Source organism: Coffea arabica, chromosome 3c (assembly GCF_036785885.1).
Source record: "Coffea arabica cultivar ET-39 chromosome 3c, Coffea Arabica ET-39 HiFi, whole genome shotgun sequence".
In the NCBI taxonomy this organism is placed as follows: Eukaryota; Viridiplantae; Streptophyta; class Magnoliopsida; order Gentianales; family Rubiaceae; genus Coffea; species Coffea arabica.
The window spans coordinates 1,053,954-1,067,309 of record NC_092314.1 but is presented as its reverse complement, the minus strand read 5'-3'; the positions used below and the strand labels follow the sequence as shown (position 1 = coordinate 1,067,309).

Here is a 13,356-nt window from a genome sequence, read left to right as displayed (position 1 = left end):
TTTGCTTTTGTGTTTATATGTTGAATGATCCTTTAATGTCTTGCAATGACTCGAACTGTCTTTAAATTCCATTGGAAACAATACTTTGGTAGACCTAGAAACATTAATTTCATCGATTGTTTTTTACTTTTATTGCATTATCATATTAGTGACTATCATTGTTAGAACTAATGACCAGTTAAAGAGTATTTCCCTGACTTTTGCTGTCTTGGTTCTAATTTTCCACATGTTTTGGGGCTCAACAAATAGAATCTGCACTCAAATCATGATTTGTTTGATATAATTTGGTTTTTGCTTAAATTTTGATTTTAGGAATTGGTCATGCACTGATTAATTCTTAGCACAGATAAGCACTTTTGAGTTCCATACTTTGGTTCATTGAGAGGGGATTGTTCAATGGACGGATCCTAATTTAAGGGGACAAAGACTTTTAACATACCTCAATTTTCAATTATTTTGCAGTTTCCTTGTTATATTAGTTTCTCTGGTTTTGCACGTGGACATGGACATTGCTTTAATTACCCTACTGCTATAATAGTTTCCACATGGACATGGTTTCTCAACATGACCAATTAAGATCTTTCATACTCTATTAAATTAAAAAATAAGAGTTATAGGGAAATTTTCAATATTTTTTACACAACAAATTGGGCATTGGCACAACCAGAAAATTTCTAGTATTTTCTTTTCACAAAAACTTCAAAAAAATAGCAATTCAAACGGGATTGCTTCTATCATTCTCCGTCTTCCTTGTAGCCGCCGCTTTATCATCATCCGCCTTTGCTCATTTTCGGTTGTTGAACTTTGTTCGACGAGAAGAAGATTTCCTTCATTTTTCTCTCTCAAATAGATTATGCTGGATTTCCTACGTGTTTTTTTTTTTCAGTCTAATGTAGAATTGCAAATGAACTGAGTCACTCGCGAGTCAAAGTTCAACTCGAATTCGATCAAACTTGAACTCAAGCGACTCATTTATAAAGCGAGTCGAACTCGAGCTATTTTAACTTAAGTTTGTTAGCTCGTCGAGCCGCTTGACTAGTCTTGTGAAATTAAAAAAATGCCCCTATTTTTATAACTAATTACTAAGTTAGAATTCATCAAACGATTCATTTCCAGAGGTTGCGTTCCATTTCTAATTGCTTCCTCCCGTATCTCTCTTTCCATCTTTCCTTCACAATTTCTCACACAAACCCTAGCCACCGCCACCGCCACCGCCAGCCCACACTTCATAGCCCTAAACCCCTAAGTTCCGTGTCTCTCTTTCCGTCTTTCCTTCACAATTTCTCACACAAACCACAGCCACCGCCACCGCCACCGCCACCGCCAGCCCACACTTCATAGCCCTAAGCCCCTAACCTTTCTCCCGTTTGTCAGCTTCCTTTACATTAGAAGTAGTAGCAGCTAAGCAGCATCGGCGGTCCGACATTCTTCCTCTTGGAGACTTGGACTATTGACCCAGAAGAATCCTTTTCTTCTTTGCCACATTGTAAGTCCGTTTCACTTCCCATTTATTTATTTTAGAGAAAAATGTTTGAGGCAAAATAATCCAAAACCAGATTTCTGCTGTTTGTGTCTAATCTTATGCAAGGCTGATTTATTAGTGCTAACCGTATTTAACAAATTTGTTGTGTCTAATCTTAGGCTGATTTAGGCTGATTTATTAGGCTGATTTATTGTGGCTAATCTTATGCAAGGTTTGTAGGCGTATTTAACAAAATTGTAGGCGTCAGCTCGTTAAAGAGCTCTAATTAATAAAGGACAAAATTTTCTTGTTTTATTGTAGTTCCTTTGCTTGATTTTGTTGCAATCTGAAAAATCATAATGACTGAATTGCATGATAAACATTCCATTCAAGTTCTGAACTTCTCATGTTATAAATATTTGTTTTTAATTACTATCAAAAAGTCAAGGGCGATTTCATCCCCAATATGTATCTGAAATGTCATTATTGTGCTGCAACCTATTATTCGAGCTCACAATTCGAGCTGCTTGCGAGCCAGAATTCAAGCTTCAACTTGTGAGCCTTATCAAGTTGAGCTCGAGCCTAGCTTTTTTAGTCGAGCCGAGCTCGAGCTCAATTCTATAGGCTCGTTGAGTTCAAGCTCGAACTCGAGCTCACCTATTTTTAAATCGACCTCGGCTTGATAAGTCCAAAACTCGACTCGACTCGGCTCGTTTGCAGTCCTAGTCGGATCTAGAAGGTGCTCTACTTTTTTTGTGCAATTGTTTTTCTTTTCTGATTCCATGTGATTTCCCGTTGGTTGGACGATAGCTTGCAGTCCTAACTGGCTAGGGTTTTCTAGATCTGTTGGGTGGGATTTAAGTTCGGTTTTGATAAGGTTTTTTCTAGACCCGTTGCGATTAAGTTTGGATTTTTTTAAGTTTTTTTTTCTTCTGACCATTGAGTTAATTTTGTTAAATCAGTAGTGTGTTGTTTTCTTAGTTGTATTCAATTGTTCATGTCTGCCTGATGCTAGCATAAATTGATCAGGTTTCCGTGGTTAAATTTTTGTTCGGAATGAATCCTGCTGCTGCTGATCTTAGATGATTGCTCGGTTTTAGGTTTTATTGGATCTGTTCGATTCGATAGTATTTGTTTTGTTGTCTTTTTTGTGTTGAGAATTATTTTTAATGCTAAAGGTAAGGATGATATCTTTCAATTACGTTCCTTTCCTGACTTGATTGTCCTACTTCAATTTTTGTTTCTTTTTTTAGGTGAAATTTTTGGACATGGAGTCATCCAATATAAGAGATATATTGACTTCATTTAGTCCTTCTTTGGACTTCTTTGCTATTACTACTGGTGATGGGCGAATTAAGGTACCCTTTGGCTTATCTTTGCCTCTTTGTCCTTTTTTACTTTCCTTTCCTTTTTATGTCTATTTGCTCTTCACTTTATTCTAGCTGAAACTAACATAAAGTGTCATTCTTGGAAGCTGGAAGAATATTTTTCTCAGGTTGTAAGTAGAATTTAATTAGGAAAACAACATTAGCAAAGTTTTAGCTTAAAATTTGTCCCTCAAACATGGTCCTGCAGCCTTGTCATTATTCATATGTTGGTGCATCCTTGCTTGTAGATGGTTTTCACTGCCATTGCCAATTTGAGACACAGTATGTAATGTACTTTAAAAACTGGAGATGCTGCTTATATAGGGATGAATTAATACGTTAAAACAATTTTTGGTGGAGTGCTTAGACAGTATTTTGCCAATTGCTATAGCTCATTTTCCAGCTTGTATCACGCTTGATATTCTAACTGCTCCATCCTGAAAAAACTTGATTGACTGTAGCTCCCCAAACTAACACTTGGTGCTGAAAGTCATAGGAGACAAAAGAGTCTGAATGATGTAGTTTTACCAATTGTAACAGTGTATTAACTTATGTTTTCCATTGGGATTAATGGTGATTCGTGAGGTTTCTTTTTGTGCTTGCTATTAGATATGGGACACAGTGAAGGGTCAGGTGCAAACTGAGTTTGCAGATATCATCTCAAGTGAAACAAGAAATGAGTTTTTTAGTAAGCCAGAAAGTGGTGGTCACCTTTCTGTGGACTATAAGTGTATGGCGTGGTTGTCCTTGGACAAGAAGGTAAATTTTCTGTCAAACAATTGAAGATGTAGTTTGTTTTGATTGTATAATTTCAATGCGCAAATTTGGTGAATTGCTACATGTTTGTCTGTTTCTTCATCTTGTTTTCAGAAGAAAAGGAAACTTGGTACTTCGTTATTGGTGCTAGGAACAGGCAGTGGTGATGTATTGGCATTAGATGTAGCTGCCGGCCAGTTAAAATGGAGAGTCAATGATTGTCATCCTGGGTAAGTTGCTGGAATCTTTCTATTGTGTGATTTTTCTGATGTATTTGTTTTATCTTGCCTTCTTATTTCATTTTTTGCATGAGGCTTTCTGTTGATGTACTTACTTTCAATTGGAGACTATTTCTACGTAAAATTGTCCAGAGTTTTTATGGTGTTCTGTTTATAACTGATTGATTATTCAGTTATTGCTTGGCCTCAAATAGATTATGGATATGTAAATGAAACGATTGTTTGTAGACTTTCACGGTCAGGAATCTAGTGCAAAATAATGTATCTTGCCTTCAAGTCCAATTAATGCATGTAGGATTTCGCTGATTTCTTGGAATAACATAAGTAAACCAGAAGCAAGTTTCTCTTATTTATTATATCTAGTTTCATCTTTATTCTAATTATTATGATTCAAAACTGTACAAAATAAGTGAACTACATAAGATAGACTACATAAGATAGATTGCATGATTAAGTATTCTAAGCTTCTCTTTTGAATTATATATGTGCAGAGGAGTCAGTGCAATTTCATTCGCGCCACATGGTTCATGCATTTGCACTGCTGGTGCTGATGGAATGGTTTGTGAACTTGACTCCATGTCAGGAAATTTATCAAACAAGTTCAGAGCTTCTACAAAGTCAATATCATCAATCTCTATGTCATCAGGTTTGAATGCTTATATGATTTCAATAAGTAATGCAGATATTTCCTTTGCCTCGTGAAAATCCTGCTTAAGTTGATGGATCTGGAGAATTTAGGATAGTTTTACTGGTAGTGTTAGATCTAGTCCTTTCAAGCAAGTTATAATGTCAAAAATTCATTGTTTTGGATCCAAATTCAAACAATGGTATAATATACTTTCATTGATGTCATATAAGTCTAAATCCTGGAGATGATTTCAGCTGTGCGCGCTTTGGTAGGATTCCTAAAGGTGCTTCTTTTTGGTTGAGAATCCAACATAAGGTCTTCTTTAAAGCAATTTAGATTAAGTTTGGTGTTATGAAAACATCTAGTGTCTTCATAAGGATGATTGGTTATTTTGATTGATCGTCAAATAGCAGTTTAAGCTTCCTATAATGATCTCTCTCGCTAAACTTGGGGGTGATATTTTTGCAATTTCTTGCTGTAACATCTCCTGTTTGTCAAAAGTAATTCTTGTCTGGAAACAAGTTTTCTAGTGAGAAAGTACCAAGTTACATTTAGTTTACTAAATGAAGGTAACGAAGAAGGTAGTGAAGCAACTTTATTTAAGTATATTCAATGGCAAGTCGTGTAATGAAGGCCTTATTTGTAGTTAGTTCATTGGTGTAATGGGTTTTCTGCACAGCTTCTATGTCCACTCTATGGATTTTCTTCAGCTTATTTCTAAGGATTTCACTAAATTAGCAACATTAAGAGAATGTCAAAAAATGTGAAAATGATTTTAGGGTGTGTTTACGATGGGCTCCAATCCTCAAAAATGTCCCTCTGAGGAGCACAAGTAGTATTATAGCCATTATAGTTGATTGGATGGTTTACCCTGAATGAATTTTTTTTAGAAGTTCCAGACGATCTTGTCATACTTGGCTTGGTTGATTCCTGTTTTCATGAATTCAATAATCTGTGTTTCCCTTTCATTAGCTCAAGTGTCTATAGGAATGTTGCAAATGTGAGTTTTGCGTTTTGAATTTGTTTCTTTGAGCTAATCACTGTTTTCGACTTTTTGTTCAATGATTCAGATGGGAAGATATTAGCTACTGCTGCAGCACAGTTGAAGATTTTTAGTTCTTCAGATCACAGAAAGCTACAGAAATTTTCAGGCCATCCTGTGAGTTGTTATGCAACTTACTTTTTCTGAAATTTTCTTTATTCTTTCGTTTTATTTATAGGAAATAGTTTGTGCATTTGTATGGTATTGTGTCAGTTAATACACAGTATTCTCTTATTGCTTCTTAACAGGGGGCTGTCCGCTGTATGGTCTTTTCTGATGATGGAAAATATGTCCTTTCTTCTGCTGTGGGTGAACGATATGTTGCAATTTGGAGGATAGACGGGGGTAAAAAGAAAGCAGCATGCTGTTTTCTCTCAATGGACCATCCTGCTGTCTTTTTGGAATGCAGGACCATTGCTACTAGCGATTCAGATGATGCAGGCCTGTGTATTTTGGCCATTTCAGAAATGGGTGTATGCTACTTCTGGTATGGGAATAGTGTAAAGGAATTGCATAATTTGAAGCCCACAAAAATCATCATGTCTTATGATGACACATTACCAAAGAAGCACAAGGGAGCACTGCCTAATATGTTTGCTGCAAAGCTACAAAGTGTTGCCAAACCTGGCTTTGGTCATGTTTTTATCGCATATGGTTCGTTAGTGAAGCCTTTGTTTGAAAAAATTTTGGTGCAACCTGGGACAGACGTAAAGTTAAGCAGTTCACTTGATGGATTTCTTCTACCAATCAGTCAATCACACAAATCTAAGAAAGCAACTGACAATCACAATCAAAGTAAGGGTGGTTATTCTCTATATAGGTGCAGAAAATTGCTGTGAGCATCTTGGATTTTCATTATTTGCTTTTATTGACCGTGATCCGAAGCTAGATTCAGTTGTTTGAGATTACTATGACTATAAACATCCCTAAATGTCACGAAATGTCAAATTATGTTTTTACTTCATGTCTAATTAAATCAGAATCTGCTAAATGAATGGTCTGTGAATCTGTTTTGCATTCATGAGCTATCGATTGATAATCTGATTTTTTATGAAATTGCTAGATGACTTGGTTGACTGCATGGTTCGTGCAACTTATATTGCATTGGATGCTTCATTTTTTATTTTTTTTGGGTGTCGTCTTCTGTGTGGGTGCTTCCTACACATTCAGTTGCCACCATACATGATTACTTTTTCATGCCTCAGAATTCAAAATGCATCAAAACATTCAATATATTGCCACTGATTCAAACACAATTTGTGTACATGTAAAATATGATGCTTAGCTGAATACTTTTGGCATTATTGGCTATTTCTTTGACTGTTCTGCATGACTGGCCCAATTGGTTTATCATCAGTTTTGATTATTAACAATTATTACATCTCATTATCTGATTGGTAATAGAATTATTTTGTTGTTTGGATGGGCATAAAGATCATTAAGTTGGTTGAAATGAGTAATTAGCTCCCAAGATTATCATTTTACCCAGTGACCTCATGATTTGTTGAAATAATTATAGACTCAATTTGTCATTATTTTGAGAGAATATGAGGCAAGCATGGATTCTCCAGTATATCATTTATACTAACTTCTTTGTTATTTGCAGATATCTACATGTATAGAATCTATAGATGTTTCCTTTGCATTGATTATCATTCTTCTGATGGTAAACAGTTACTGCTTTGGATCGTGCAAGTGCTGAAGATGCCTTACTTCCAATGCCTAAGATATTTAACCTGGTTGATAAGAATGACAGAGTTAAGCCTGTGGTGAGTAGAGGTATGTTGATCGATTCTACTTGAGAATTGATGTATATGGATTCTGTCTTTTAACTTCTATCTAGGTGTCTGGGGAGGGGAGCAGACCTCTTCTGCTTGCTTGGCTTTTAATAATCAATCACTAAAGGACTATATATTCTCTCTACTGTGTTGGGTTCTCTCTCGTGTCTGTTTTTTTTTATTTGGGTGCATGGCTTCAAGTACTGAAAATTTAATTGTCCATAACATTCATGGTCTGCAATTGACTTCATGCAACAACTTTTGCTTTCTTTCTTTAGACCTTTAGTAAGGAATATTCTCCATATGTTACCCAGCGTTTCTTTCTTAACATTATAATTAGTACTGAATTATTCTAATAGCAGTCCAGTTAAACTGGTTGATATCTGGAATTTTTAGCTCAAGTTTTGATATCATGTCTTTTTTCCCTCACTTGGTTGCTGGGTTGCAAAGATAGGATGGCATGTTTTGGCCCTTAAACATTATTGTGGGGTTTTGCAGATGCTGTGTGTAAATTGAATGTTGACCAAGCTACATTCTCCATGGAAGATCGACTGAGATCCTTAGGGATCGTTAACGATAGAGATGGCCTCACATCTAGCTCCATGAGCGATTCTGGCATCTTAAAGGACATAAATCTTGCAGCGAGCACACCCCCAAGGAAGGTATGTTTGTCCTCTGTGGAGGAAGAGAAGTAACTCCTTTTGTTTTCCATGTTGCTTTTTGCAAATAAATGGCTTGCTGATGACAGAAGAAATACCCCAGATGAAAGCAAACGTTGTATCTCTTGGAGCTAGTGAAGCATACGACTTGCTCAAGGTCTTGGTGGCTGCATGGCAATCCAGGTCAGCTTCTTTTTCCTTAATGTCCAGTTTTAAATGATTTTTGTGAGAATAAATGTGGTACTACTGTCAATTCACAATATGCTATTAGTCTAATGATATGGAACTCTCACCGCGGTGCAAGTTATCAGTTTTATTAAAAAGAAAACTGTGATTTGGCATGGAGCATGACTCTTTGAAATGTGATAATGTGTCTTCGTCACTGGTTAGTATCATATCATATGATTTACATTTAATTAGTGTTGATTTTTCTTCAAACAGATCATGCTTTGGAAGATACGTGCTTCCATGGATACACTGTATATTGTTGAGTCACATTAAGTACGTGGTATCTCAGGAGCCAAAGACTCAACTTCTTGAGTCTTTGTACAAGGTTGGATAAATGTTTCTTTATTTAGTTTTTTCACCTACAGGGCATTCTTTTGGATTTTCCCCTCTTTTATGATTGATTTTGGTTAAATATGATGCAGTCGCTGAAAGAATCCATCTATATGTAGTTCTGTTAATTTTTTTTTACCTCTCATGCTCTACATCATTGTTGAGCATCCTAGGCTGAAGAAGTGGTTTTTTTTTTTAACTGAAAAACCAAGTGCAACGAATGATTATTCTAGAGAAGAATAGGTCATTTTGATAATTGAAGGCTTGTAAATTTTGCTTTCTGGATGTTGTATGCACTATGCATTGGAATGTGGATTCTGAAGAGAATCTAGTAACCTCACAGGCACACTTCGAGTCTCCGATATCCTTGATTATCTTTTATCTATCTTCAAGCTATCTTCAGCTACTTAATTAATTATCTTCATTGATTATTAGTAGTTCTTCCTTCTCCTTGGAGACAACTTTGTTGTTCCATGAAATTGTGCTGCTGGGCAATATGCATGTGTTTTGGTAGCATTGTGCGACAGAATGATGGGCCATTCGCAGATAAGTCTTCCAGGCAATGCACATGGATATTAATGGTATCTTTGCGCATATTAGCTGTAATAATACATCTTTGGATCAATGATTAGTTAACACAATGATAAGAAACGCTAGTGCTGATGAGTTTGATTGTCTAATTGTTCTCTGCCTGCAAAAGTTGTGCCTTAAGTGATGGAAATTTTTCTTGTTTCATTTACACTTCGGCGAATTTAACCCTTAAGTCTTTTTTGGTTTTTTGGGAAGTTGAAATTTGATTGGTTTTCACATGGAGTCTCGAGTGAACATTAGCAGTGAATGATTATATGCTCATGCGTGAATCATATGCATTTTGTAGCACCTGGGATCAATCTAAATGCTTGGTATCGTGATATGCATACATTTTTATGATTTAATTGTTTCTAATATGTAACTCTTAGGCCTTTTTTAATTTCAGCTGTGCAAATCCAAAGAAACAGCCATCCCGTCATTATTGCAATTATCTGGCCGTTTTCAGCTTGTGATGGCACAGGTTTTGTGCTTCAAAAGTTCCTTAAACTAGTTTTCTTTCTATTATATGTGTAAATTGTTTTTCAATTTTCCTTAACACTTTCTAACAGATTGACAAGGCTACCAAAAGCAATGAACCTACTTTAATACATGATGAGGAATTGGATGAAAGTGAAGATGACAATGTAGATGAAGTTCTTTATGGTGTAGATGAAGATTCCCAAATAGATAGTGATAGTGATGAATAAGTGTCTTTCAAAAGTAGAGGTAAGGTTATCAAGCTATGGTTTAGCACTACCAAGTTTAGTATGTTACAGTACTAAATGAATTGGGAATGGAGGTGTTCTATCCTGAACATGTCATGCTTTAATGATGTTGCATTGATTAATCTATGGTGCTGCATCTGGGAATGGAAATCCTTTTCTATGGTAGTTGAAATGGTCTATTATTGGTTGACAAATGCTTTGTTACTCTTGTGCACATTGGTACAACTGATAGTGCATTAACATGTTTATGATTGGCATAGTTATGATAGATAGACGAGTTCTAGGTTCACTAAGAAACTGTTTTGCCAGCTTATCTACCTCTTTAAAGCTAGGAACTGATACTCTGATATGTTAAATCTCGCAGGACTTTCAATTATTTATCTGCCTCTGTGAGGCTCTCCAAGCCAATTTCTCGAGTTCTGGTCCTATGATGCTGATTTGCAGTCTTGGTGGCATCTAATTTGAGTTTTAACAGCTTATTCATAACATCTTCCTTGAAGTTCACAATTTCCAAGGTCCTGCCCTTCTCTGCTAGGTTACATATGTTTTGACTTCTGAGCATCTTTTGGCAAGTGTGCAGATCTTTATGGAGGTATTGCACGGTTTGGACCGATTTTGTGTACCCATGCTACAGCCTGACAATTTTGTCCAACTATACAGCTATTTCGCTGATGAGGCAAAATATTCTCTTTTTTCCCTTCTTTTTTTTTTGACAATGAATTTGTAAATTCACGATAAAGGGTTTGTAGTTGAGTTAGTTCTTTTTTATTGGTCTTATTTCTAGATGCCCCATGATGATATATATGTTTAATTTGTTTAACTTCTGAAATGCAAGTTTTGGTATATTGCACTTATTTTTAATGTATGCCTTTGCTAATTGTCTTTCTTGTGTGGATCTTTGTTGATTTTCTTTTCTTGTTTAAGCTAAATGAAAAGTTTTAGATATGTAGCAGCTTTTCTAAATGCAGGGAGGAGAATTCGTCTGTAAATAATGAGCATGGTGTTTCATCAAAAAATAAATGAAAATAGCTATTGCAATTGATTATTTAACTTTTTTAAATAATCAATTGCAAATTAGTAATTAAGACAATAAATTAGTAAATCAGTAAAAAGAGAGCCTAACATAATGGCTTTGGAGTGTTTGAGTTGTTTTCAAAGCTAGAATCTACTGCTGGAAGGTTTCTTAGGACTTAGGTACTATTTCTGTGCTTTTTCTCTCTCGTGTATGATTGTCATGCGCTACGCAGAAATTGTTAACTTTCACGATTTGCCGTTTAAAGGATAGAAAATCAGTTTTAGTGCTGATCAATTACGATGGTTTCATACTTCATGTTTGGTTCGGTTCGTCAGTGATCTAGGGGCTGTAACCTAATATGACTTTTGAGCTTGATTTCTTCCTTTTTGACAGGTTTTCAAGCCAAGATAATATTTAGATTGCACAATAACTGAAATAGAAATTTATCCCAAAACTAAAGGATATGGAAACCAATATAGATTTGATAATTTCACAGGAATAAATGCTGGTTCTTTGCATTAGACGTCTGTCAAAAGTGGAATATGGGATATATTCTTCCTGCTCTTACAAGCTAAGAATCTGATTTCCTTCAATATTCCCACATACGCTCATCTTAGAAGTTTTATTATGAGCAGTGCGTAGTTTTCTAGACTAATTGTGCTCCATTGATGAGTTACGTCTCTCTCATAGAATGCGTCTGCTTTGCGTGAAGACGTTGCTGTGCCTTCTAGACTATTCTACATGCATTTGGATTTTCATCACTGAAAACTGAAGTAATATTTCCATTTCCATTGTTACCGTAATGATAGTCCTCCCTGTAGCGCTCTGGCCTGCTATAATGTGTGTACTGTGGTGGCAGCGGATAGCTCTCAGCCGGCCTGCTATAGTGCACACTGTACTGTGGTTGTTGATAGCTCTCTGGCCTTGTATAATGTGAATATTGTGGTGGAGGCCTTGTATACTCATATCCAGTGACGTAAGGTGATGCCCTGTGTGTGTTGTAGCTGTGAGTTACATAAGTGGGTGGGGGTGGGGGTGCAGGTACAGGTGCCAGTGGCTCGGGCCTAAATACTGGACCGGTGGGATAAGAATGCCAGTACCCACTAATGTATCCTTGCCCCATATTTGGACTACTCATGCTGGGATTGTACCCGTATCTATAGCCAAAGTCTGGTGGATGGTGGTAAATTACATGAACCTCTTCAACATCTTTTGGTCCTGAGGATTGAACTGGCTTGCTCGCTGGAGCCTCTGCAGCATCTGGTTTTGGACTTTCTGCTGGTGGCGGTGGATCTTTTGGTGCCTCTGCTGGTGGTGCCTCTGCTGGTGATGCCTCTTCAGTTGGTGGCCCTTCTGATGGAGGAGGGGTAGCAGACTCTTGTTGGGGAGGGTTGGCGGACTCCTGGGGTGCTGCCTCTCCTTGGTTGTCTGGGTCTGATGGCTGAGCTTGTGGTTCTGTGTGGGAACAAATGATGGCAGTCTTTCTTGTCTTTTTTATGGCTTTGACTATTTTCTCAGGATCAGCACACCCAATTATAGTTATCTTTTGCTGAGGGAAGTCAATGTAGAGCTCATATACACCTGCAAAAATGCAGTAAACCATTTTTAAAAATGATTGAAGAGACAAACGATAAAAGACTAATGCAGATCACTTACCACTGATACCAAGTAGAGCTTTCTTGATCTTCTGTACGCATCCATTGCAGTCCATCCGGACCTGTATCTCAGTGACTCGAGGTTTCTGCATTTCGCCAAAAACAAGAAGAGAGCTAGTAAGAAGAAAGTATTGAGATGCCTAGAATCTGTACCGCTGAACATTAAACCAGAATATAATTCGTATGTTTGCATGTGTGGCTTGGCGATTTTCTGGTATACCTCCAATTCTGGAACCATCACCGAAGAAGAAAGAAACGAAAAGCAGTGGGTTGTATGAGATGGACAGGGTGTAAGTGTTCCTATATGTGGAGAATCAATCCATGGCACGAAGAGGGAATATTTAAAAGTTAGAAATGTGGGGGACAATGCAAAGAATCTCTCTTTTAAGGGGGATGGAGATGGTTTTGCTGCTTGCTTGAACAGCTTTAACATGTCAATCTCATATTTCTAAAGAGGGGAGAAAGATAATAGGTAGGTGGGGCTGGGTCCTCAGGAATGGAGCGGGTGATTTGTTTGGACCCTTGAATGTTGAGCCAGAGGCCAAAGGGAATTTGCTTTTAGCGTAATGTGGATGGTCATTGCTAGGTGGTGTTGCGTCTGCAGCTAGCTTTGTATATCCAAAGCCGACCCTGGGAAAAAAGAAAAATAAAAAGTGAAGCGCAGTATAGAATATAGATCATTCATGCACGGCTAATGGGTCACTTCCTCTTACCTCAAAATGGTCAAACTGAGGAAAGTAGCTTTACGGGTGAAGAAGGATATCCACTCCCTGGGAATCCTTTTGTAACAAGCAAAGTTAATACATTGATTAAGTTGACAAAAACAAGTAATTTTTTTGTCTGTTCCATTTTCTCCATAAAAGATCGATGCCAGTACTCAGATTCCTTTTCAAGGGCTTTTC

The 13,356-nt window shown here is 37.0% G+C and overlaps 2 protein-coding genes across 5 annotated transcripts; one reads left to right on the top strand and one right to left on the bottom strand.

Moving 5' to 3' along the window:
• The first annotated feature begins 819 nt into the window (after positions 1–819).
• On the top strand, positions 820–10,638 carry LOC113733920 (uncharacterized). Of its 4 annotated transcripts, none has more exons than XR_011841367.1 (14): positions 820–1,486; positions 2,716–2,820; positions 3,439–3,588; positions 3,700–3,815; positions 4,316–4,470; positions 5,523–5,611; positions 5,743–6,289; positions 7,169–7,273; positions 7,771–7,934; positions 8,035–8,114; positions 8,373–8,484; positions 8,928–9,070; positions 9,466–9,540; positions 9,629–9,743. XR_011841367.1 is itself a non-coding variant. In XM_027260156.2 (14 exons), the coding sequence occupies exons 2-13, from the start codon at positions 2,731–2,733 to the stop codon at positions 9,764–9,766; spliced, it is 1,821 nt and encodes a 606-aa protein (XP_027115957.1). In that variant the 5' UTR covers positions 842–1,486; positions 2,716–2,730; the 3' UTR covers positions 9,767–9,785; positions 10,149–10,638. The 4 variants fall into 4 exon arrangements, 1 of the variants encoding a protein (XP_027115957.1); XM_027260156.2 differs by lacking the exon at positions 8,928–9,070 and adding an exon at positions 10,149–10,638 and having other exon boundaries at positions 842–1,486; positions 9,629–9,785; XR_011841366.1 differs by having other exon boundaries at positions 8,928–9,540.
• A 649-nt stretch (positions 10,639–11,287) lies between these two features.
• LOC113734332 (uncharacterized) lies at positions 11,288–12,984 on the bottom strand. The gene is made up of 3 exons (XM_027260837.2): positions 12,675–12,984; positions 12,456–12,540; positions 11,288–12,380 (listed from the first exon to the last, which is right to left on the bottom strand). The coding sequence occupies exons 1-3, from the start codon at positions 12,885–12,887 to the stop codon at positions 11,527–11,529; spliced, it is 1,152 nt and encodes a 383-aa protein (XP_027116638.1). The 5' UTR covers positions 12,888–12,984; the 3' UTR covers positions 11,288–11,526.
• Between the last annotated feature and the right edge of the window lie 372 nt (positions 12,985–13,356).

Coding starts and splice junctions, on each gene's coding strand:
- LOC113733920 (XM_027260156.2), top strand. CDS start 2,731: ATGGAGTCATCCAATATAAGAGATATATTGACTTCATTTAGTCCTTCT. Junction 2,821..3,438: donor CTGGTGATGGGCGAATTAAG/GTACCCTTTGGC, acceptor GCTTGCTATTAG/ATATGGGACACAGTGAAGGG. Junction 5,612..5,742: donor AGAAATTTTCAGGCCATCCT/GTGAGTTGTTAT, acceptor GCTTCTTAACAG/GGGGCTGTCCGCTGTATGGT.
- LOC113734332 (XM_027260837.2), bottom strand. CDS start 12,887: ATGTTAAAGCTGTTCAAGCAAGCAGCAAAACCATCTCCATCCCCCTTA. Junction 12,541..12,674: donor TGATGGTTCCAGAATTGGAG/GTATACCAGAAA, acceptor GGCGAAATGCAG/AAACCTCGAGTCACTGAGAT. Junction 12,381..12,455: donor AGCTCTACTTGGTATCAGTG/GTAAGTGATCTG, acceptor GCATTTTTGCAG/GTGTATATGAGCTCTACATT.